This window comes from Sarcophilus harrisii, chromosome 2 (genome assembly GCF_902635505.1).
Source record: "Sarcophilus harrisii chromosome 2, mSarHar1.11, whole genome shotgun sequence".
Classification (NCBI taxonomy): domain Eukaryota; kingdom Metazoa; phylum Chordata; class Mammalia; order Dasyuromorphia; family Dasyuridae; genus Sarcophilus; species Sarcophilus harrisii.
In genome coordinates this window covers 555,277,038-555,304,042 of record NC_045427.1, presented here as the reverse complement: position 1 = coordinate 555,304,042, position 27,005 = coordinate 555,277,038, and the positions used below count along the sequence as shown (strand labels likewise).

The 27,005-nt window shown below is 35.8% G+C and overlaps 1 protein-coding gene across 2 annotated transcripts in view; it reads right to left on the bottom strand.

Moving 5' to 3' along the window:
- Window positions 1–27,005, bottom strand: part of HOMER2 (homer scaffold protein 2) — a 151,465-nt gene that overhangs the window by 56,965 nt on the left and 67,495 nt on the right. For both annotated transcript variants that reach the window (XM_012541772.3, XM_031955683.1), the window contains exon 2: window positions 3,406–3,562. In XM_012541772.3, the coding sequence (XP_012397226.2) occupies window positions 3,406–3,562 (157 nt within the window). The remainder of the gene's footprint in view (window positions 1–3,405; window positions 3,563–27,005) is intronic.

Sequence of the window (27,005 nt, the reverse complement as noted above, 5' to 3'; positions counted from 1 at the left end):
GGGAAAGTAGTTTTTATCTATAATTAAGTCCAATACATCCCTTGATAGTACAACACTCCAAATTACAAGTATAAACTCATCTCAGGGGTAGTAGATAAACTAACAGGATTAGCTGTTAATGGAAGAAAATAGGACATCTTGAGTCACTACCCTTCTTCAAAATGGTTAGGTGACACCCCAGGAGGGCTCAAGATCAACATCACAGAGAAGTGAAATGATTTGGGGTTTAATAGCTAGCCAACAATCCCAGGAGAAAGTTTTATTTTTTTAAAAAAAAAGTAATTTGCCTTTTGTTGGCCATATTCAGCAAGCTTTCTTCCAATTCTAAATTCTTATGAAAGTTTAAATCCACACATATGAAATTAGCTATTAGAGCTAATATCAAGAAATATTTCTATATATATATCCAAGAACAACATGGCATAAGGGGAATAAGGACTAAGGAGGAAAGAGTTTTCAATTTGGGCTGCCACTATTAAGCTGCCTGACCTTGGGAAAAGTCAATTTATCAATAATGGCCTTCAGTTTCTTCATTTTTCAAATGAGAAAGTAGGGCCAGATTCTTTCTAAGGTTTCTTTGACCTATATGATTCTGTAATTCAAAACATGTAAGAAAGAAAGTTACAGAAAATCACATTTTCTACATGGGAGAATAACATCATTGAAGAAAAAAAGAAAAAAGGAACATCATTTACCAATACTTTGAGGGCACAGACTTTACCCTATACTTCTTTCTTGGGAATAGGAATGTCCCCCCAAATCACCAGATCTGCTTTCATAGGTAAACTAATATCATTGAAGAAAAAAAAGAAAAAAGGAACATCATTTACCAGTACTTTGAGGCCACATTTTTGGGAAGAGCAGTGTCCCCCAAATCACCAGACCTGCTTCCAGCCACAACTCCACAGCTTTTGGTGAGGGGGAAAATTGTTGTGAAGCCACCAAGAGTCAGTCAGGTAGATACAGGAGTCCTGGGAGGAGCAGCAGCACCTCCCAGATTACTGCCCTTGCTTCTAGCTCAGTCCTCAAAGCCATCATCAGAGAAAGCAACTACTGAGGAGCCAGTCAGCTAAGCCAAAGCAGCAAGGTCCCCTGAGGGAGAAACAAGAGGCGGCACAAGCCAGGAAAATCAAATCACCTCCACCATCACTGCTTTAACCATCATTTATTTCTCTTTAGACTCTCATGGAAATAGGCCAGGACTTTGAGCCCAGGAGCCCTGGGGATAGCAATAAAACCCAAACCACCAGATCTGCTCCTAGTCCAGCTCCCACATCAATCACTGAGGGGACACGTCTCTGTAAAAAGCGATACACATTCCTCATCACCAGCAGTGACAACTGCTGACCAACTATCACCGACACGCACACGAGCCCTGGCCACGGCAGCACCTCCCAGACCACCAGTCCGCTCCGGACCAGTCCCCAAGGTCACATCTGAAGGAATAACTGCAGAGCAGAAGGGGCCAGTTACCAACACCAACGATATGCCAGGCAGGCAAGCCAGCCTCACTGAAGCAGCAAGCTACTGAGGGGGGAGAGCAGAAGCAGCGCGTGCTAGGCAGATGGGAGAACCACTAGCATCGTGACCAGGATTCCCCTCTGTCCCCCTAGGACACAACTCAGGGCTGAGCCCGAGAACCTCTGGAAGGGCAGTGCTTCTAGCCTGGAATCCTCAGACAGCATCCTGGGAGGCAATCTCTATAGATGAAGCCGGCAAGGGTTAATAGTCAGAGCTACTGGAAACCCAGGAAAAAGTTCTTGCCACCAAAGTCCTTGGCGTTGTCAAACAGTCCTACGTTAGAAACTGATATGATTTTATCAGTGGAAATACCATTAAGGAAAGAGGTATTAACAGGTGCTTTGCTAATGCCACCTAAGAACCAATGGGGCTTTTGCATTTGACTTATAGTGGAAACCTTCCATATGTCTGTTGTCTCCTCCGTTAGAATATAAGTGAAATCTGAGAGTAGGGACTGTTTTGCTTTTCTATTTGTATCCCCAGCACTTGGAATGGTGCTTTGTATACAGTTAGAAATTGTTGGATACTTCATTCTTTCTTTCAAATCCCTTCGGAGTGCAAGGACATGCAGTGAAACTTGCTATAACTGAAGAATCTGTCTTAAGGCAGAGAACACCAAACATTAGACTGGGATCTCTTACATTTTATTTTATTTTTTTTCCAATTGATTGGGATCTATTATTTACCCAAAAAACCTTCAAATAATTTACTGCAAGAATGTCCCATTTTCAGATTGGGGAGCAAAACACAGCCTGCAATGATGCTTGCTATGTGCTCACTCTTCCTGATCCAGATGCTCAAGCTTTATTGTGTTAAATAATGTTATAGAAAGATTCATCTGACAGCATATAATGGATAAAGTGGAATTTGAATGGCACATAAAGGGGAAATATCCAGTTAGAAGATTTATAAAATAATCTAAGCATGAGAGAATAAGGGTTTACAATATGGTAGTAGTAATAAGAAATAAAAAAGATAAAATAAAAGATGTTTAGTTACTGGGTAAGAGTTATTGGATAAGCTGAGTAGTTACTGGATAAGAGAGAAGCAGATTCAATAATAATTCCAGTTTTCAAGTCTGATAGACTAAAAAACACAGAAATAAGAAAATTGAGAATTAGGAAAAGGTACTTCTTTGTTGTTGCAAAAATGAGTGGAAAGATTGGAAATGATTGGTTTCATTTTAAGCATTTTCAGTTTGATGTGATCACAGGCTAAGTCTGAAAATGTCTAGAAGACATAAGGACTGAGGATGGAATTCAGGGCTGAAAATATAGATTATATAATTTTTGGGTCTAGTTTCATATAGTTTTAATTACTTTCTACAGATGCATTAGGCCATACAAATATGTGTCAAATTTGTGATTTCAAGGAATAAGAAAAATACAAAGTTGATCTAATTACAGCATTTTTGAGAGTGTACAAAGCAATGTAGTAGATATACTCCCTTAAACACAAAAGGTAAAAGATATATGTGTCCCAACGCACTGCTATTCTGGGTCTTGACTTTGACTTGGCTTAGGGATTACACTCATTATGTTAACATAGCAAACTGCAAAACAGGTAACCTCTTTCTAAGTAATAGAAAAGTTATGAATGGCCAGCAGCTATGAGTGGCTGTATCATTCCTCACTGTACTAAGGCAGACAAAAAGGTCTAGGATCTTTTATTAAGTATCTTTGAGTAGCCAATCAAAAGGAGGTTAAATAAGACTTAATACAGAGGTGGGTAAAAAGCCCTTTGCAATCAGATATTGTACTCATGAATATTAATCAGCCACTCCAGTGGTAGCCTCAGGTCACCATCTTCTTCTGAGTGAGGGATCACTAGTATATATCAACAGGTAGTCAAGTCATGGATATGGGCGCTAGTGCATCCTCCTACCTTGGCTCCATCCACACTGATAATCCGATAGCTGTTTCTTGTGCTGTCATAGAAGTAGGAAACAGTGACTGCCTGCTTGCTTGCAGGCATCCAGTTCTTCTTAGTGCTGGGGTCTATTTGGAAAACATGTGCTCTGGTGGTGAAGATGGGTTGTTCTCTGGAACAGGGAGAGATAGGAGAAACAAACATATGAGTTTGTGAAAGATGACACATTCCCTGCTTTTTCAAAGCTCTGTATAACAAGAAGATTTTTTTTTTAAAGCTTGTCTTCAGAAATACTGGAATTAATGAGTCTCCTGGGAACAAAGCCAAAGAAGTATTAAAAAAAAATACAACAAATAAAATATTAATAAATCATTAAAAGAAGTTTGTTGGTTGTTGGTTGCTATTTTATGTGTGTGTCTCTGTTTTAAGCAGGTTGTAAAATTGCTGGGAGCTAGAATAGTTAATTGATAATCAAGCAGTTTTATGTATTCCTCCCCCCCACCCCAGAACCTTGAGCTTTAAAGTAAGGATAAGCATCAGGAGGAAGATGGCTGTTCTTCCTTTTAGCCTGGAGGGAGGAATTACTAACAAATCCATCTCTAATCCTGTGTAACTCTTGTCCCCAAACTCCACTCAAACCACATGCCAATGTAGAGAAGCAGGCCCACAAGAAAAAAAAAAATTCTGGTATAGAGAAAGGTATAGGCTTCGACTAGTCACTTAACTACTGTGAATCTCCATTTCCTTACTGTATAATGAAAGAGCTGAACCAGATTCTCCCTTTTAGCTCTAAATCCCCCTATCTATGACAAAGTATTTTCTTCAATGAATTACATCATTCTTTTCTCCCTCCTCCTCTTTACAATCTTTCCCATTTCTCACACATCAGGCTTGAAAACTTGAAAGTGTTCTTTGACTCATCCCTCTTCCTCTCTATAACCAGTGAGTATATACTAAAAATACTTTTTGCTTCCAAAGTTCTCTGGTATCCATCCATCCATCCCTGTTTATTCCCCACTGCCACTCACACCCCTAGTCTATCCAGGGCTCCAACCCTTGTTTAATAAACTGATGTCTTCCTACCATACTCCTTCCTTCATATAGGTTCTCCTGCAAAGGAAATCAGATTGTCTTCCCCTTGGTTGCATGTGTCAAAATCAACCACCTTTGTTTAATTTCTGGATCCTCCTTGACAAATCCCATCCCAACTGTTCAGATTTACTACTATTCTTCAACATGAATACACTGTTCTAAGTAGGTCAGTTTCCTTATTATCCACCAAATTTGCCATGATATATGATATATGCCTTCCTTTCAGTTTTTACACATGCTTTTATTCTCCCAGAAAAGTATGTCCTTTTCTCCACCTACCCATTCCTACCCATTCTAAAAGGTTCGGGGCAAGCCTTACTTTTTTCCCCAAACTGAATAACGCTCCCTTCTCTGAATTTCTATTACACTAATAGTCTAAACTAAACATTTAGTTTTTCTCTATTTCATGCCTTGATTCTCCATCATAAAGGACTTAAAGGTAAAAGTGACTGCCTTATATTTCTTATGCATTCCTCATCTGACTTAAGCAAGTAATAAATTTTCATTAGGTCCTTGATTGATAACCATTCAAGAAGCATCTAGTAAGTTCTTGCTATGTGAATGGGGTCATAGATTTAGAAATAGAAAGGAGTGTGGCATTCACCTGATCCAAATGTTTTATTTTATTACAGTAACTATTTCATTAATTGAAGTCCCATAAAGAAATTAATACTGAGGCAAGATTTAGAAAGAAAGGCACATATCTTTTCATTGCCTCCTAATTTCCCAAGGATAGATCAGGTTTTACTAAATCATGGAAATATACATTAGGAAAAGCTTAGTAGCCTGCAATTTCCAGGTCTAACCTAGAATTTAGAAAGTAACAATCTTAAGGGAAATGTTTTAAAATTAAGGACTCATTAGTATTGATGTGTTCACTCTAACATGATTCTACAGTTTGAGACTCAAATTGATAATTCAACTTCGTTTTTAATTCATTATGGTTGACTGTTATCAATTCAAGTACCATATTTTTTTTTAAGATGCAGAAATAATGAAATCCTTCCTGATTGCTAATTGAGGGAGAATGAAGAAGTTAAGGAATATATCAGACTATCCTTTTGATCTTTTCTTCCTTCAAGTGAAGAAGCAGCATTTGGTTAGGAAAGAAATTAGGTTTGCCTAGGTGACTGTTTTAAATCTGAAGGATTCAAACTAACCCTGATAGCTTTATTCATGCCATTCTTTATTCAAATCCTCTACCCTACATCCAGTCCACCTTCTCATTCCAAAATGTCTCTCCCTTTTTCAGGTGCCATTCAAGTTTACAATTTCTACTTCCTTAATAATCTTAAGCAAGCAGTAGTCTGATTAACAAAACAATACAAAATAAGACTTATTTTCAGCTTCTACTTCCCACCTCATTCCCAGCTCCCCATTTAGACTTCCCAAGAGTCAAAATATATCAAATCAGCACTGTAACCAAACACCATTAACCTCTGAAAGCAACTAGGGACCCAATGGGGCTCAATAAAAACCAAAGTAGTCACTAGTGGGGAGAAGGCAGACTGTCATAGCAATCCCTAAAACAATCTGAATCACAAATCTGCAGGCATGAATGGTCTCCTACTTTCAGTCACCTATCCTGGGAAAATTGCTCTTAAAAACCACCCTTTAAAATTTGATTCGAGAAGTCTTTCTGTGAGCAGATTAATATTTTAGACATCTTAATTTGAAAGATGGGAGTTCTACTTAATTAATGTTAATATAAAAGTGCCAAAGTACTACCTTGAAAAATTGACATTTTTCATTTTTTTTTTAAGGTTTTTACCTTCGAATATAATATCCTATTGGACTTGGTGAATAACATTCATTGTGAAATTTATGATTATTTTGAGAAACAGCACCTGATAGTTTCCTTTAGTTATAGCTAAGAGGCCCCAGAGTATTGTGGCTGCTATAATGTTTTAATTATAAAACACTATTAAATATTGACATTAATTTCCATAAAATAGTTGGTAATTTCATTAAAGCACCTATATGCTAATTTCCTCAAGTCATTTATACAGGAAAACATCAGGATTAGGGGTCCAGAAACATTGCAGCTACTATAATGATTCAGTGATAAAAGAAAATACCATTAAACATTAAAATTATTTTCTGTAAAATGGTAATTTCACTAAAGAACCATTATAGAATTATAGGAGCATAATAGAGTGAAAATCATTTTAGTTTAGAGTCTTGAAAGTAGTCATCAAGCACTTTCATTTTCTAGAATAAGAAAATGAAGCCCAGAGTGGCAAAGCAACCAGCCCAAAGTTTCATGATTCATTAATGGTACCATTGCTACAGATCCCAGACTTTCTGATTTCTGGAGTCCAGGGTTTTTCTACTATCCTTTCTACATGAACACACACACTTATTTTTATAGCCTTCTCTAGTCAAAAATACAATCCACATTATAATCTTACCACTTCCTATTTTATCATTTGGAACTTAAATAGCTAGAACAAATATGAACATGAGGAATTAAATTGCACTGAGCCTCATCACTTAAAAAAGCTTCCTTGGTTAAAAAAAAAAAAAAAAGACAGCAAATAAGGGTAGAAATAAACCATCTACACTGAATAAGATAAAATGGAAAAACAACTGTAGCCCCACACTATCACTTGCAACTTGATGGGCAGCTCAATGAATAAGTTCTTAAATATATTTTTTTTAAGCAAGTACTATGAATGGACAGACAATAAGCTAGGCCTAAAATTGATTAGGGGATCAAAACGGCTTTCAACAATCCTCAGATGTTCACTGACATTTCTTTAACACTAATATACTTCAGTGAGGCTACATGACTATGAATCATGGAACATGGTTATCTTGGAAAAATCAAGATTATAAATGACCAAAGGGGCAATGAAATGCATATGGTTGGTATATGCTATCAGCAATGATTTGCGCAGAGAAAGAGCATAGTAGAAAATATAATTCAGGATATGTATGGCCAAGAAAGTCTGTGTGTGGAACACAAATAAGAAATAACAGATGGGTATAGCTTGAATGCTAATCTGGTTCTCTCTGACATATTAAAAGAGTCATAGGAAAGCTGCTTAGTGAATTGGATAGAACTTCTATGGAAGGTGATGGATAAGAATTGCCCATAATGTGGCATTATAGAAGGACAGCATAAACATTGGTGGATGAAATAGGCCCTTATGAAATACCAGATCTTTCAAATTATTCAAAAAATATTAAGAGGCTCCATTTTCTATCTGAACAGCTAGATTTATGAATGAACTATCTCATTTCTAAATATAATATCATAATAAATATAATATAAAATTATAGAGATCCATGTTGATATCATTGATTCACCAAAAAAAAAAAAAAAAAAAAAAGAAAGAAAGAACATTACATATAATTTTAATTTAGGAGAAATCCACATGCCTATTTACAAGTAAAGATGAGAGAAATTCCTTACTTGTCCATTTAAAAGCTTCCTATAAAAAGCCATAGAAAATGAGAGTTGTTTAGAACTGAAATATATCTAAGAGCTTAGATTTCAGATAATAGTGGAAATCTAACTACCCTCCCTCTCTTTAAAGCTCAGCTCAGACTCTATCTTGTACATGAAGCCTATCCTGCTTTCCTCAGCTTCTGGTGCCTCCCTACTGAAATGCTTTTGTATGTGCTTATTTGTGTAGATGTGGTCTCTTCTGAGAGAACATAATTCCTTGAGGACAGGGATTATAGTATTTTGTTTTTTGCTTTGTATCTCCAGCATGTGGCTTGGTACAGGCAACATAGTAAGCACTTAATAAATGATGGTAGATTTTCTGAACATGAAACCATGTTTCCTTTTTTACTATTTTTTTATTTCCCCTTTTATTATTGTTATCTTGTACTTTTATGGGGGATGCTAGATGGTAAAATGGATAGAGTGCCTGGTCTGGAGTCAGCAAGTGTAAGCCCAAATCTGACACTTACTAGCTGTGTGACCCTGACCAAGTCACTTAAACCTGTTTGTCTCTGTTTCCTAATTTGTAAAATGAGTTGGAGAAGGAAATAAACCAATTTCAGTATCTTTGCCCCAAATGTGACTCAAAAGGGGTCACAAAACTGAAGAACAGCAAAAATCTTGTATTTTTGTTAACAGAAGAAAATAAAACAATTGCCAAAAAACATTTCAACAAACGGCTCTTTCATAATGAACTACTTGCTACCCTTGGACCCTAACATCATAATCCCTAAGGCGATTTCAATGAAGTAGAAAAGAAACTAAAGCACAAAGACAAGATAAGCAGCCAGAACAGCCCAAATACATTTAAAAGAGATGTGTGCTAAAGGTAATATAGTTGTGAGGGCATTGAGGCCCCTGTAAACAAGGTATGAACTGATAAAAGGAAAGATAACAGATCCATAAAAATATGTCAAAAAACTTCAGACCTTCCTAATACTGAAAAAAGGCAATCAAGAGAATTTTTAAAACTGTCATATGCCCTCATAGATAACAAAATTTTAATGAATGTCATCTATACATAAACCAAGGGCATCTTGCTGAGAACATTAGCAGGAATAAGGAAGTTTTCACAAGCAATATTCAATAAGGAATCCAACTATCTCAACTGAGACATAATGAATAAAAGATGCCACTGTGTTTGTTGAAAAGACATTTAACTTGGCAGAATACACCAACACCTTAAAAATGCTTTTACAGAAAGGTGTATACACATGTCAAAATCTTTCAGATGTCTTTGGGTAGCATAACAACACAAATAAACCTGTTCTATGACCCAGTTACTGACATTTCTAAATGGTAGCATAATGTGGAACACCCTAGCCTCCAAAAAGCTGAAGAGAAATAACAGGTAAGTCAGTAAAGAGGCCTACACGGTGGATGTGAACAAACTGCAACATATAACCAACAAGGAACGAACTCTTAAAAAGGACCGAAGCAAAGGATGTCACCAAGGAATTGTTGAATAAAGAAGCCAAAGAAGATTATGTGGAATTCAGAGAATAATGGAAAAATACATATGACATGATACAGAGAGCAGTAACACAACCAGGAAAATTGACACAAGAATTACTCATATTTTCAAGGAGGTCTGTAATCTCATGGATTCAGAGGATATCAGTTGCAACTATCATGTTTGCTCTTTCACATCTTCTCAGAGTTGGGCTGGGGGAATGGAGAGACTGAGCATAGAGACAGTATTAAATGTCACTGTCCCTTGACAAAGTGTTGAACAGAACAGTCTCACTGCCCCCCCCCCCAAAAAAAAAAGCCACAGGGTATTTCTACAAAAACTTTCTACTACAGCTTCAATTCATTGATTGCTACTCTCTGGGTCTAGACATGGGTTCCAAATCTAAGTAAATATACTATTATTACTCAGTCCAGGTCTTTCCATCTCATTACAAAAGATACTGTGAGGGACTGACTGTCAAATGGCTTGTTGAAATCTATGTATACTATTTCTATAGTATTTAACCTTATTATCTAATAATCTTGTGAAGAAAGGAAATGAGATTATTTTGGCATGGCATACATTCTCAATGAATGCATGTTGGTTTGTAGTGATCCACTGAATAAAAGGCCAAGATCAAATTTATCCCGCAATGTATTAATAAAAACATTATAATTGATTCTGCAAATATAAACAAAACCTTAAAATTGTAGTATAGTGAATTAATACCTTCTTGGTTTAATTAAAAATGATTAATTTCAATTTTGTTTTATTTGTTTCACAGAATGGGAAAAATCTATTTGTTTAACTTGTACGTGCAAATGTTATGTTCAAAACAAATATAGTTCATGTTAGTTGTAAATGGATTTCAGAAGAGACTGATTTCAACTCCAAAGTTCTCAGGGACATTGACTATGAGCAGAAAACTGGAAAGGAGGCATTCTCCAGGAAAAAAAAAAATCCAAAAAGAGGAGGCTGCTTCAGAAAAAAACCCATAGAGGATAGTGTTGAGTCCAGAAGAAAATTGCTTTAGGCTTCTGAGATGAGGAAATTGGCTGCTCTGAACACTGAGACAGAAACAAGCCAGGAGCATTTTAAAACCTTATGGTTCTTTACTTATTAGGAAAAATAAAGCAATATGAATAGAAACCTCTCAATGGGACTTTAGTTAACAGCTGGAAATATGTTGTGAGAAAGTTTAGGGATTAAAAGTTATAACAAGCTAAATAAGAAAATACATTTCATCTTGTTTTTAATTTCATTTTTTTTATTCTTTTGTCGTATGTTTTGGCAACATTTATCTGTGACTGATGAAGCTAATTACTATGTTATGGTAAATATTTACATATGTTTCACATAGACACACACAGATGTGCATATCCCTCAGGATTTTCTATTTTCTAGTTCTAAGATACAAGTCTAAATTCTGTGCAGGCTGAACTAGGAAAGAGGAAATACCAATTTACCTTATGGCCAATAAATAGAGCAAAGAGCATGAAGAATAAGGTCCTTTAATATTTTTCTCAACAAATCCTCCGTGACAGGAAAAATATACATGAAACCTGGGGAAGATGCCCTAATCAGGATTAGATGCAATACACATGACAGTGTGTGTTTTTAATTTCACAGATGCCGTGCTATTTGGCCTCTTCCCATTCCTTTATGCTCCAAATTCTCACCAAGTCATTTGAAATCATGTCATTTCTAGAGGCATGTGTCACCAAAGGGTGTTTCATAACTATAGGTACTCTAAACAAAAGGAATACTTTTCTTTTTTCTTCAGAAGGTATTTTAGTAAATGGAGGTCATGAATGTATAACAAATATTTACTGAGTACCTATTATGTGCAAATCATGTCAATCTATTTTACCAAGTTTCTCCCAGCAAAAAAAATAATAATAATAATAATAATAATAATAATATCTCAGAATTTTTTTAAAATTAAAAATTGCCTAGGAGAATTAAGTTTTTAAATGTTTTTCTCCACAAGAGGAAAATTAAAGACAGTTTTCCACATAAAGCCATATAAATAATTCTTCCTCTCCAGTGATACATTTCCTTTTAACTATTTTTTCTTCAATTAGTACCACTCCCTTCACTTAGCCTCTCCTCCTCTCCTGCCTATGGCTTCAGTTGCCCTTTTCTAGACATCTCTAGTTTCCTTCTATCTCCCTTGAGACACAGAACTGAACACAATATTCTAAACATAACAATCTATACAGTTACAGGGTTACTGTATCAGAATAAGATGGTAGTTTCTGGTTCTTCTTGATGCTGTCCAGCATCTAATTGACCTTTTTGGCCACAGAAGCACATTGAGACACTATCCTGAGAGAATAATCTACAATGATTCACAGGTGCCTTTCCTGAGTCATCACTGATACTTGAATATCTACTATATATAATTTAAGGTGGTTTTTTTAAATCCCTTAATGCATTATCTTTCACTTGCTCATATTAAAATTCTGCCATTTTCCCACCCACTTGCAGATTCATATTTTCTTTCTGTAGTCTATCCCAGTCAGACTCAAAACCCTGAAGAATTTAATATTATCTACAAAGTAAAATATTGCTCTGCATTTCCTCCTCAGGTTTATTCACAGAAAATGCAAATAAACATGAAAAAGCTAACATATTATTTTAAGATGATCTAGTAGAAGACACTGAATATAGAATCAAGGAGAAATTCTGGATATTCTGGTTTGGTCAAGATGCTTCCAGCTAGAGTTAATTACAACTAAAACAGAAAAAGTAGAATCACAATAAGTGGAGAGTTGGAAAAGACTTCAATGGTCATCTAGTAGAACCCAGACAACAAAAGGAATTTCATCCAACAAATGGCCACCTAGCTAAGGCCTTCATTTCCCATCATCTGCTCTGTTTGGTTTCTATCATGCATAAATTCAACTGGGATAAATTCAACTGAAATCATAGAAATGGATTCAACTTTCACACTCATTACCTCTTCAGCACCTTCAGTTGCCTCTCCCCTTTAATGAGAGGGTGGGGCAATGAATACTTCCCTTTATATGAGGCTCAATCTTTTCCAGGTGACTTCATTTCCCAATAACTATTCTGCTTGGTTTAGATTCCATGATCATCATGTCCCTGACCAAAAACCTTGATAGGGTGAGGAGGACTTTTTTTTTTTTTTTTTAAGTTTCTTTTGTACACTTTTCTCTCATTAGGCTGTAAGGCTTCTTGAGGATCAGGACTATCTTTTTCTTATTTGTATTCTCTATAGCCTGATATATAGTAGGTGCTTAATAAATATCTCCTGACTATGACTAAAAAAAAAACTCCACTTATCCAAGCAATCTATTCCACTTTTATGAGGAAATTTTTCCTGACATAAAGCCTAAAATGTCTTGTTTTCAACTTTCCCTGATGCTCCTACTTGTGCTCTCTGGGGCTAAGCAGAAAAATCTCTTCCATATGCTTGGCTTTTGCCCTTTGAATACTTGTATACAGTTCTCATTTCTCCCTGAATCTTCTGTTCTCCAGGCTAAACTGAGCCTAGTTCTTTCAATTGATCCTTGTATATAATGCGTACCAAGTCCCTTTATCATCTTAGCTGTTGGTAAATTAGTCCATCTTTGTTTCAATTCTTATCTAGGTCATAGTCATAGAAACTGAAGTCTGGGAAAGATCAAGATTATTCACAGTAATCCAAGTCATTAGCATTCTTCTTGACTTATATTCTGTCACTGGACTTTGATGACTCCGGAAGAGAGAGGGAGGCTGATGACTTTGCACAGTTTGTTTCACTTAAATCCAACTCATGACCAAGTCCACCCCATGGTGTCATTGGTTTTCTTTGAGAATGAAGGACAAAAAAACCACATTATTTTTCTCTGAAGACTCCAACTGGTCCATATTCCTCATAAATGCCCAGAATTGAGCATTGTACTTACTCCAAGAAAGGTCTAAGAAGGGCATAATACATTGGGAGTATCACCTCCCTCTTTCCAGAAGCTATGCTTAATGAAGCCCAGTATTAGCTGTTTTGGCTGCCACATCAAAGTGCTTTATCATATTGGTCAGGAGATGGAATGGCAAATATGTGGAGTAGCAAGGAGGCCAGTGTCACTGAAGGGAGCAATACATAAAAAAGAAAGGTTAGGAGGAGTCAGGCTATGAAAGACTTTTAAAAAGCCAAACAAAATTTTATATTTAATCCTAGCGATGAGAAGAGGTCACTAAAATTCATTCTCTAAGGGAGGACATAAGTGATATAGTGAGATGGTGTGCTTCAATAAAATAATAAGTTTTCCTGCTTTGCAGACTTCTTATTAGAACCCTGACCCTAAGAAAAAGTACCCTAAAATTAAGTACACTTGAGAGAACAGAAATCCATTCTCAGGGCCAGCATCATTCCATCACCATCATTACGGTACAGTGAAATAATAAAAAGAATTTGTTTCTCCATAGAAGTCAATGTTAATGTCCTAGCTAAGGGTTCCCAAACCACTAATCCCAGGTCCCATCCACTTGGAATGTAGGGAAATCTGATCCTTTTTTATGCAAGAAAAAGCCAAGATGTGATAATCCCTTTAGGGACAAAATTCTGGTTTTGCTCCCTTGGGTTATATCCCAACATAACATAAGGCTGTTTCCTCAACTGTGAAATAAAGGTATTAGACAATCTGATCTCTGAAGTTTTATAAAGCTCCAGATTTAAGATCATATAGCACATTGGCATCAAGTTCTGTAGAAATATAAAATAAAGCAAATGCCATTTTGAGCTAGCCTTAATTTAGGAGGTAGGGAGCATGGTTGAATTAAACTTTGTATCTCCCTCATAAACTAGCATACATTTTTTGTCACAAAGAAATTTCTTAAATACTTGTCCAGGAGTTTCTCCTCCATCTTTAATCTCTCCCAATGAGCAGTTTGCTTGTTTGCTTATTAACACAGTCAGAACTCTCTCATCCTTAAAAAGCTTTCACTTCATCCTGTCTTTCTTTTCCTGATGAGCTACTAAAAAGATTTCTCTCTCTCTTAGCACAGTCAAGTCCCCATTGCCACATTCACTTCTCTATCCCTTGTGATCAAGATTCCCATTCCAAGGACCCTACTCCAACTGTTCTCTCAAAAGTTATCAGTAATCTGGAAATACCAAAGGCAAAGGGACAATGGGACAAGGAGACAAGGGTCTATGATAATGCCCATCCCTCTCAAATCAGAACAACAGTAGGGATCAAATTGGCTCCTTGTCTAATCTAGCTCTGTTCAATTGCCCCCTGGTGCAGCTCATAGATGCAAATCATCCTAGTATATAAAGTACTAATGCAAAGTGTCTGAAGCCATGATAAAACATTCATTGTACCTAAAGTCTAGACTCCATCTCAAGAGAGTTAAGAGTTAAATCAGAAAATCAGGTGATGAAACACTTTGACACCTTTATTTTTCATGTGAGTTCATGATGACTTTTGCAGGAAAGAATTTCTGAGTCCAGAAAAGACCATGAAGAACAGGTTCCTATCTTTATATAAACAGACCCAAAGTTAGCCATGAGATGAGTCAGACTCTCTCACCGCTTCCACTTTTCCTTTTTTGCCTCCTCAACCTATTGCTATGCTCAAAGATCCCAAATCTTAGATCTTGGAGCAGAGATAACAAAGAATATTTTACTTTCCCCCCAATTATTGCTTTAGGACCTTTGAGAAATGAGGAAAACCAACAGATCTTAGATGGGACTTTTCCTTTACAAAAGGGGAAAGATGGTAAGAAAGCTCTGATGAACTCTATACCATTTACTCCCTTCACCCAATGACCATTAATCACTTGGAGATTTGTAATCTCCAACTCTTCAGTGGCCTAAAGTGGTAGTACAGAATATTCTTTGGATATTACATTTTGTTCCCAGATGTCTTTCCTTTTCCTTTCCCAGTGTAGGTGCTGTCTTACAACACAATAATTCATTTGGAGAAGCATTTGCAACCAAATGGGTGGGAAAATGATTAATTCTTTCATTTTCAGAAAAATCCTCCAAACAAAAAGAAATATCACTCATTCCAATTGGTTTCCCTTTAGTGGTGCCAATTTACACACACACACACACACACATTGGATCACCACATACTTCTAGAGAGTAATAGGCAGGGAATGGCTGTCAAGAAAGAAGTCTGGACACAAAGGTCTCCAAGCTACCAAAAGACACTGGGCTGCTCTTAAGATTTGACATAACCTTACACAAAATGTTTACTCATTCAACAGATAAAATTGCTGAAACATTCATCATCCCTCCATGCATCAGGAGAACCCAAGCATCATGTTAGCTTCAGATAGCTTCCAAAATAATATTTCTAGCAAGGCACAAGTCTGTGCCTTTTCACTAGACTGCTCAATAACCTTGAATGGCTTCTTATTGTGTCTAAGAAGAGTAGCTTGGCATTTAACTCTCCATATTCTGCTTCCCCTACCTATCCCCACTTCATGCCGTCATTCTAGTCCAGCTACATTACAAATTGTTTTCTGAACACCATATTCTTTCTCCGTGTATTCCAGTGCTATAAATCTTGTAGTGGTTCAATTATTTTTCAGTCAAAAACACCATTTGTGGTTTTCTTGGCAAAGATACTACAGGGGTTTACCATTTCCTTTTCCAAGGGACCTGTATGTGCACGAATGTTTGTGGCAGCCCTTTTTGTAGTGGCTAAAAACTGGAAACTGAATGGATGTCCATCAGTTGGAGAATGGTTGAATAAATTGTGGTATATGAAAATTATGGAATATTACTGTTCTGTAAGAAATGACCAACAGGATGATTTCAGAAAGGCCTGGAGAGACTTACATGAACTGATGCTGAGTGAAATGAGCAGGACCAGGAGATCATTATATACTTCAACAACAATACTATATGATGACCAGTTCTGATGGATCAGGCCATCCTCAGCAACGAGATCAACCAAATCATTTCTAATGGAGCAGTAATGAACTGAAATAGCTATGCCCAGAAAAAGAACTCTGGGAGATGACTAAAAACCATTACATTGAATTCCCAATCCCTATATTTATGCACACCTGCATTTTTGATTTCCTTTACAAGGTAATTGTACAATATTTCAGAGTCTGATTCTTTTTCTACAGCAAAATAACGTTTTGGTCAGGTATACTTATTGTGTATCTAATTTATATTTTAATATATTTAACATCTACTGGTCATCCTGCCATCTAGGGGAGGGGGTGGGGAGGTAAGAGGTGAAAAATTGGAACAAGAGGTTTGGCAATTGTTAATGATGTAAAGTTACCCATGTATATATCCTGTAAATAAAAGGCTATTAAATTAAAAAAAAAAAAAAACAAAAAAACAAAAAAAAAACATTTCCTTTTCCAGCTCATTTTACAGATGAGTAACTGAGGCAAAGAGGGTTATGTTACTCCTCTAGGGTCACACAGGTAGTTGTCTGAGGTCAGATTTGAACTTGGGAAGATTAATCTTCCTGACTTCAAGCCCAGCACTCTGTGTACTATGGCGCCACCTAGCTATTCCCTTATAATCCTTATCTTTCTTTTAAGATCCTGAGACCATTTATAACCTTAATTTATAATCTCTTCTTTAAAAATTGTTCCAAATTTGGAACTATGCTTAAAAGGTGATAAAATGTGCTTACCCTTTAATCCAGCAATACCACTACAGGCTCTGTGACAAAAAGAGATCACAAAAAAGGGAAAAGAAGCCACATGTACAAAAATGTTTATACAGATCTTTTTGTGGTGGCAAAGGATTGAAAATGGAGGAAATGCCCATCTACTGGGAAATGGCTGAACAGGTTATGGCATGTGAATGTAATGGAATACTATTGTTCTGTAAGAAATAATAAGCAGGCAGATTTCAGATTTACATGAAATGATGTTGAGTGAAAGGAGAAGAACCAGAAGAACACCATACATCCTAACAGAAACATGATCAACTATGATAGAATTAGCTCTTCTCAGCAATGCAATAATCTAAGATGATTCAAGGGGACTCCATGATGAAAAACAAAGACCACATCCAGAGAAAGAACTATGTAGAGTCTAAGTGTAAATCAAAGCATACTATTTTCACTTTTTTTGTTTCTTTCTCCTGGTTTTTCCCTTTTGTCCTCAGTCTTTCTAAACATGATTTATGTGAAAATATGTTTAACACGATTGTACATGTATAATCTATATCATATTACTTGTTGTCTTGAGGAGGGAAGAGGGAAGAGAAAGAAATAGAAAAATTTGGAGCTCAAAACTTTACAAAGATAAATACTAGAAATTATCTTTACATGTAATTGGGGGGAAATACTATTAAATTAAAAACAATAGCTAAAAAATAAAAAATTTCTTCATTTATTCATTGTTATATCTGTATGTGTATTCATGGCATACCATCCCAGGAGAACTTCAGCTTCCTGAGGTCTATAGATATTTTGTTTTCTTGCCCCTGAAGCACTGAATGCAATGCTTTTCACATTGTAGAAATTTAATAAATAGACAAATAAATTATATTGGAAAGGTTGCAAAAATGAGTGATAATAAGGTAAGGCTTAAAGAAAATATATATCTGAGACAGAGAGAAAGATGAGGATATTTTAGATGAGAAAAACAGCATGGGCAAGAGTTCAGAGGCATGTGAACTTGCCATTAGTACTTATAATCCATATTCTCTCAGGGCTCTTTCCTGGGAAATTTGAACCATGGCAAAAGGGTCACTCCTATCAAAAGATCACTTTAGAGAATGAGAAACTCTGAAGTTATTCTATCTGTGTATTCAGCTTTGGTTAGGATTTTACTAGAAAAATATTCAGTTCGGGTAAAGGATCTGGGGGGACTAACATATGGCCAATCACAGCTGAGAAGTAATGAATTAACACTCATGATATGGTCCAGATTGAAGAGTCACTCATCTCTCAGTAAGGTTAGCCAACTACTTCTGGGCTCAGAATAGAAAGAGATTGGAAATGAAACCAAGTCCTCCTTCCCTATTGGTAGCCAAAAATAGAGCTTTATGACTTAATGTCACTTTTGCTCAACCTGGCATATTTCTGTTCAACTGTATTATTAAACCTCCATCTACTTTCAGTTATCCAAGCACACACCATCACAACTGATACTACTCAAAATTTTAATCTTACCTTTTTATCAATTTCACTTAGGATAGTCATCTTGGAGTATTTGTGTTATTTCCTCTGACCATGACAAAGAGCAAATCTATCATTTTCTCATTTCTCATGCCTCTGTAGACCAGAGGAAAGAGAATATAGTATTGTACACAGACAGGTGGAACTCCATAATATGAGCAAGTTCTCAATACTGATACTTGGAAATAATGCCTTTGTTTTTACATTGACATAACTATCATTAAAATGTAAATGTGAACTTTAAACAAGAGATGTAACTGAGCTATTATTAACTATCTGTCCTTTAAATTGCTTCTTTATGCCAATTCCTACAGAGTTGTAAATCCTTTTCTCCAATGAATCAGTCTTTATTTTAGTGTAAAGCAGTTAAATCACATCTTCCCTAATACTCATATGGTGCTTTAAGGTTTATGAAGCACTTTTCTCAAAAGTTCACATGCCTCTGAACTCTTGCCCATGCTGTTCTTCTCATCTAAAATGTCCTCACCTTTCTCTCTGTCTCAGATATATTTTTCTTTAAGCCCTACCTTAATATAACTCATTTTTTGCAACCTTTCCAATGTAATTTATTTGTCTATTTATTAAATTCCTACAATGTGGGAACATTGTGAGGTAAGTAATGTAATATTATCATCCCCATTTTCTAGATAAGGAAACTAAGGCTTGCAGTCACAAAACTAATAGATTTTACCTAAAGATTTCTTTCAGTGTAAAATGTTGTCATCTGATTCCAAACCTCTTCATTTAAAGCTTTATATTCATTTTGCAGATCAGTTATTTAATTTAGGTTAATAGAATCAAAGACAGAGTTGAAAGAAACTTTAGAGATTATTTTTTCTTATTTTACAGATGAGAAAAATGAGGCCCGGAGAAGTAAATTAACTTGCCCAAAGTTACAGAGAGGTAAATGGTAGCAATAGGTCTCAAAACCAGCCCTTTTTCCATTATAGTACCCTCTCCCTAAGGACTGTCATTGTTCCACAAAGAACACTTGCCTGTGGACAACCATGTGAAATTGTGGCTCCAGATCATGGAATCACCATTTTGGAGAAAAGGAAGTTTTGCAAAGAAATTAAGTTGATTGCCCAAAGTCACAAAGAGCTTGGTGTTCTTTTCAATATATCATGATGCCCCTGGAATGGGAATATATAGTAATAAGACTGATGTGGACAAAATGTTTGCAGCAGCCCTTTGCCAAGAATAGGAAACTGAGTGGATGCCCATTAGTTGGGCAATGACTAGATAAGTTATGGTATATGAATGTTATGGAATATTACTGTTCTATGAGAAATAATGAGTAGGATGATTTCAGAAAGGCCTGAAGAGACTTACATAAAATGATATTGAGAAGTGAGTAGAACCAGGAGAACATTGTACACAGTAACAAAATTATGTGATGATCAACTCTGATAAACATAACTCTTTCAACAGCAAGATGAGTCAGGTCTGTTCCAATGGTCTTGTGATGGAGAGAGCCATCTGCATTCAGAGAGAAGACTGTGGGGACTGAGGGTGGATCACAACATAGTATTTTCACAGTTTTTTGTTTTGTTTTGTTTTGTTGTTTTGTTTTGGTTGTTTGCTTTCATTCTGTTTTCTTTCTCATTTTTTTTTCCCCTTTTTGATTTGATTTTTCTTGTTCAGCATGATGTTTGTAGAAATATGTATAGAATTCCACTTGTTTAACACACATTGGATTACTTGGGTAATTACCGCCCCCCCCCCCCCAATTAGTAAGAGAAGGAGTGGAAGAAAGGGAGAAAAATTGGAACACAAGGTTTTAAAAGGGTGAATGTTGAAAACTATCTATGCATATGTTTGAAAAATAAAAAGTTTTTTTTTCCCCCTGAGGCAATTGGGGTTAAGTGACTTGCCCAGGGTCACACAACTAGGAAGTGTTAAATGTCTAAGACCAGATATGAACTCAAGTCCTCTTGACTTCAGGGCTGGTGCTCTATCCACTGCACTACGTAGCTGCCCTTGAAAATAAAAAGCTTTAAAAAAAAATAGTATGATATGTACTTTTAAATGTAGTTTACTGGCAAATTTCACTGCAAATACTAGACATTATAATGACCAATATTTATGAAGACCTGACCACAAATTTTATGGCATCAAAATCCTCAAACATATGTGATGTGTTTATTTTTAGTAGACAAAAATAAGGATATTATCCATTCATTTAGGAGAACATAATGAAAAAGATAATTATTTGAAAAATACTAAACAGAATGCAATAGTTCTACTGAAAATAAAAATTAAGAAGTGTCCCTAAGTAAATCTCAATTTAGGTAGACTTAATAAATACCATTTTGACACTAATTTGATTCTCAACAATTAGGTCACCTTTAAATAAATGGAAGCAAAAGGTTTTTTGTCATCGACTTAAATATAATGTTTCAAAGTTAGCTATATTTGTTCATATCACTACTTACTCAAATCCTGCTCATTCTTTAAAGCAAAAATCAAATTAATTCTTTCCATCAAGTCTTCCCCATCTCATTGGCATAAAGTGATTTTTGCCCTCCTGTATATTTTGATACTTAATCATATCATTGCTTCCTGGTAATTTAACTCTTATACAAGTGGTCTCTTAAGATTTCAATCTAGTATATAACTGTATGTGGAATCTTAAGAGCCCTAACTCACAATTCTAGTTCTGACATTTGCTATGTGAGCATAGGCAAAATATGAGGAAACCACCTCTAGTTCCTGCCTCATACGTTTGCCATGGAGAACAGATGAGAGAATGTCTGTATATGTATATGTGTTAATTCATATGTTTATATAGTGAAGACATAAGACTTTGTTAACCTTAAAACATCATAGAAGGTAATTCTTGGAGAGCAAAAACTATGTCATTTTTGTCTTTGTATCTCCTGTACCTAGCACAGTGAGTTACATACGACTGATTGTCTAACATTGACAATTAAAATTCATAAACACCTGACTTACAAGTGTCCCTTTTTTCCTATGAGAGGGAACTGCAGGTGAATCCTGGCATGATATTGCTTCTTCCTTTCCACAATTTCACAGTAAGAAATTTTATTTTCCCTGCCATATCATGGGTTAGAGATTTTCTTGAAAAAAAAATTATTTTTGTTTGTTTTAAATAGAGGAAACTTTCCAATTATGGGAATTTCTGTCACCTTAAGAAAGGATAAAGAAGGATTATGGGGCTTCCTTCCTTCTTTTGCCTCATTTTCTAAAAGGAGAACTCACTTCCCTCTTGTTGATAAGAATGGAAGAAAGTTGGGCCTATGTATCATTGATTGTCACTTTCTTTATCTCTATCTAATCTCTTAACATCCTCACTTCCTCACCTCTCAGACACATAAGCAATGGTTCTACTAAAGCTAAAGGTCTTAATGGAGTATATGGACTTATTTTTTACATTTTGACAACTGTATTTCAATACAATTAATTGGTTTCTTTGTAATCCTATGTATTGATTCTGAAGAGGTCCATTGGGGTCTGAGGAGGGAACCACTGCATTACCAAAGGGATTCATGACACAAATTAGGTTAAAAATTCCTACTGTAAAAAATATAACAGGTTCATTGTAAATTCCTTATCACTAAGTAAACAAGCTTGGTATTAGCTATACTAGCTCTATTATTCTATGATCTTTCTGTCTTCTCCCCTTTAACATTCACTGAGGACTCACTGATTAGATGCAAAAACAGTTTAAAAATGGACCTTGCATTCATGAAATTCATAAGCTAGCAAAATCACTTGATAATAATTTATAACCAGACCTTAAAACTCTATTTTGGGGGCAAAGTATTTATAATGAGAAATATTAGGTTATAGTCATCATGAACTAAAATGGTAGGGGAGAGAACAGTCTAAAAGCCATTTTAGGACTTAACAGAAGAAAAGTCTGAGCAGTTCCCATGTAAGACAGTGGAAAACTCCAAGACAAAAGTAACTTTGGAAACTTTCACTGATGGATAATCAATAGAAGCTAGTTCTCAACTATCACAGTCATACTGAATTAACTGAAAGCTAAGACATTCATTTGAAAGCAACAAGATGGAAACCTTCACTGATAGATAATCAATAGAAAATAGTTCTCAGCTATCACAATCATATTGAATCAACTGAAAGCTAAGATTTATTTGAGAGCAACAAGATGAGAATGATCATGATAAAGAACAAATAGTATTGAACTTGAAGCTAGAAGATGGGTTTGATGATGAACTACTTGATCTCTTGCTAAAGCCAATTAAATTTTCTCATTCCTCATTTTTTCTTGATCTCTGAGAAGCTTCTAATACTGTGAAATATCTAATGGAACAGCTCTTCTCAATTCTCTTCAATGCTTCCTCTTTCACCTCCTGCCCCACAAATGTGTGTTCCCTTTAAGGTTCTATCCTAGTGCCTTTTTTTTTTTTTTTTTTTTTTTTTTTTTTTTTACTCTCCGATATCTCCCTCCACCCCCCACCTCCCCACCCCAGTGTGATATCAGTAGCTACCAAGTGTTCATAATCAATTCTAGAGATGACACACAAATCATTCAAGTCAAGCTGAGAATTAGTCCCAATTTGCCCAAAGTTTACAAAAGAACTTCATCTTAATAACCCATCAATATATAAAGCTCAATACCAGGCATTCAGGACTAGTCATCATCTTCTCTAAAAATACTTCTTTTCCAAATTGCACCCATGTCTTTTCAGCTATCACCATCCTTCCAGTCACCAAGGATAGCAATGCCCAAACCAGCTTTGATTCTTTCCTCTCCTCACTATCCATATTCAATCAGCTTCTAAGGAATTTTTCTTTTAATTTTTTTAAATTTAATTTTTTAGGGGATCTTTTATGACTGTATTATTCTCTCCACTCATCATAGCTCAGATCCTTACCAGTTGTTACTGAAATTATTTGCACAGTTCTCTTAATTGGTCTCCTAGTTTTCCAGTGTTTCTACCTAAAATCTTTCCTCTCACAACAGTCAAAATAATCTTGTTAAAGCACAAGTCTAACCCATAGTTTATTCTTTGTTTTTGTTTTGTTTTGCTTTGCTTTTTGAGACTAGAACAAAGATGAGCAATGTCATCACAGGATAATGTCTTGATTTCTGCATTAATTGGAATTAAGTGAGGCAAAGTTGCACAAAGCCAACCTCACTCTCTCAGAATCAAAGTCCAGTGGCAAGACAAAAATCAGGGCACCTGGAAATGGCCTGGGATGTAGTATTGACTCTGCCATATTTCTTGTTTGACCAGTTCCTACGTGCTCCACAGCACCTGTTTCAGCCATCTTTGTGACCATAAGAACAAATTTTCTCATCTACCTATTCCACTGGGGAAAATCTTCACATGTTTGGAGTAAACATCCCACATCTTCACATGTTTGGGGTAAACACTCCACTTACTCACCAACAGGCTTGAGGCCTCATTCTCAGTTCTTCTCAACCTGGTCTGCTTAACAGTCTTAAATCCTACTCAAAATAAAAGACCATGAGTTTATCCTTAAAGGACCTGGTTTAAATCAAAATTCTATTCCTTCTTGCTTTGCCTAGGACAGCTTACTTGGCTAATTTCTCCAAGTCTCAGTTTCCAAATCTTTTAAATTAAGAGTCAGATTAGATGACTCAAATTTTTGCTTTAGCTTTAATTCTTTTGATGATCATGTTCATAATTTCCCTTCTCTAAACCACAAACACCTTTGTATTTCTCTCATTGTACTTATAATCTGAATCTGCTTAAAATAGTTGTTTGTGTAACTTCCTTATTTATCTCCTAAAAAAATTTCCACCCTACCACAACTACATGTTATAAACTTCTCAAAGGCAAAATTATATAGACTTATTCTTCTACACAACCCACCACAGAACTTGATTAAATACCTTAAACAATAAATACTTGTTAAATTGAATTGATAGGGAACTTTTAGGACTAATCTCCTTTCCCTTCAGTTCCCCTAAAGCAGTGCATTATCTTAAAACCTGTGTAGGTATCCCAAGACAAAGTGACAGCTGGAAAAACAAAGAATTTATGGACTGAAGAATCTCTTCAGGTGTGAGTTTCAGCAACTACAAATTAAAGGCCCAGAAGGCAGGAAGACAGAGCAAACCAAATGTCTATAAACCCCTCCATAGCAGATTTTATCATCAGCTTTTCTGACATCTGACACTACTAGCAAAGCTAACAAACTAACATTAGTCACTGCACTGTTTTGCTGATCACTTTAATATTATAATAACAAACAAAAATATTTCATCACTCTGTACTGTATTAAAAAGTCCAAGCACAAGGAGTAAGTAAAAAGAATACACAGACTTGAGAATATGTATTTGTTAGGAGCCAAAAATTATTAGAAGGCAAATTAATGCTTGGAGCAGCTAGGTGGATCCAGTAAAATATAGGGCTTAGAATCAAGAAGGTCTAAGTTCAAATCTTAGACACTTAGTTATTGTGACCCCCAGACAAGTCACTTAACCTTATCTGCCTAATTTTCTCATCTATAAAATGGGTTGGTGTAAGGAAATAGTAAACTATTCTAGTATCTCTGCCAAGAAAATCCAAAAAGAAAATCCTCTCATGAAGAGTCAGGCATGATTAAAAACAACTAAACAACAAATTAATTCTGCTTCCCTTTCCAAGGACAAAATAATGAATGAGCATGGAAATTTGAAAAGCATCACCTTCAAGAAGCTTCTGTCTCAAGTCTACTTGCTTTTTTCTTTCTTTTTTGCCCTTGGCTAAAAAGGAAGAATAAAGGTCCAACTTAGATTGAAGCCCCCAAAGGAAACATGAATCAGGTAGGAAAGTGGGTCTAGGGACAACAAAAAGAGGATTCCTTTCTTCATTTTTAAATCAATTGTTATTCAATTATAAGGAACTTTTTTCTCCCATCTCCCCTTCTCCACTGTTAAATCCTGGGGGAAGGGGGAAGCTAGAATCTCTATAAGAAGATTTCCACATGGGCTACATCCAAATAAATCGTCTCATTTTGCATAAATCCATTCTCTCTTTGCCAGATGTGCAACAGTAATTTTATATCCTCAGTTGTCTGGTATCATGGAAGATCTCTGCATTGATCAGAATTTTAAATCTCAAAATTAGTTAATTTTTAAAATTGCAATGATGTTACAGTTTATGCTCACTTCACTTTGTAACCATTCATATAAGTCTTCCCAGTTACTTTGAAACAATCTTCCTTCATTTCTTAATGAACAAGAGTGTCCCATTACATTCCTGTCCCATAATCTGTTTAGCATTCCCCAATTGATAGACACCCCCTTGATTTTTATCTAGTTCTTTGCCACCATAAAGATAAGCTGCTATGATTATCTATTTATTTGGGGGTTTGTTTATTTATGTATTTATATATTTATTTTTGCAGGTAGGATCTTTTCCTTTTTGTTTTGGTTTACTTAGAATATAATCTAATAGTAAAAGTACCAGGCCAAAAAACATATGCAATTGAGTAACTTTGGGGCGTAGTTCCAAATTGTTTTCCCGGATGGCTGGACCAATTAATTCACAACTAAATCAATAGCAGACCAATGTGTTTGTTTTCCCACAGCCCTTCCAACATTGTCATTTTCTGTTTTTTGTCCACTTTGTCTTCCTTCACTCTAAATTTTACTTCTTTTGTATCTTTTTAAAGCAATAAGTTAATCACTTTGTCTAAAGATGTAGGCTCTAGATAGGGTCAAAAAAAATTCTTTTAAAATTTTTTTGCAATCTAGGACATATAATCAATCATCTGTTTGGGATTAAGATCAGGTGTAGTTAAGTAAAACATGAGCCAATGTATGGACATATCTCATTGGATGACTCATGTACGCCATGGAAATGTAACCTCTTACCTCTCCTTTTCTTCTCCTTGAATGCCCTGTTCCCTCCTCAAGAGTTTGATTCCTCTCAACTCTGTTTATTTATCTCTGGAAAAGAGTTGAAAAAGAAACCAGAGGTAGGTGTTCTAGAGTGGGAGAGGGTCACCTGGAAACAGGAAAAGGAGAATGGGGAGTGGGAGGCAGTAGTCTAAGAGACTTGGTACAAGAACCCATATGATAAGATAGGGCAGAACATAGGGCAGCAGTACCCAAAACAAGCTCCCATCATGGGAGTGGAGAAGTGGGAAGGATTTTAAAACAAAATATTAAATCACCTTCCTAAAAAACAAAAACAAAGAAACTAATCTGGCCTCAAGGTTTAAGTATTCTTAACATTCAATAAAAAAAAAAAATGCTCTAACTCCTTTTTCAAGGGTCAAAATATTATAATCTTATTTGTATAGCTCTAGTTGTCAAGATGCCTAGAGGTCAAAGAGGGGATCTACTATGCTTCCAAATTCTGGACAAATAGAAAGCCAAAACCATATGCTACTATTTTTCATCTTGGGTTTCAAGTAATGTGTGGACCAGTTCTTGATATTGCTACAGAATGTTTTATGTGAAAGGAGTGACAAATTTTGCAAACCCTATTTGTCACTGGATTCTATAAGGTCAGAACTGCCACCCACATTCTAGAAAAGAGAAACCAGCTCCGGA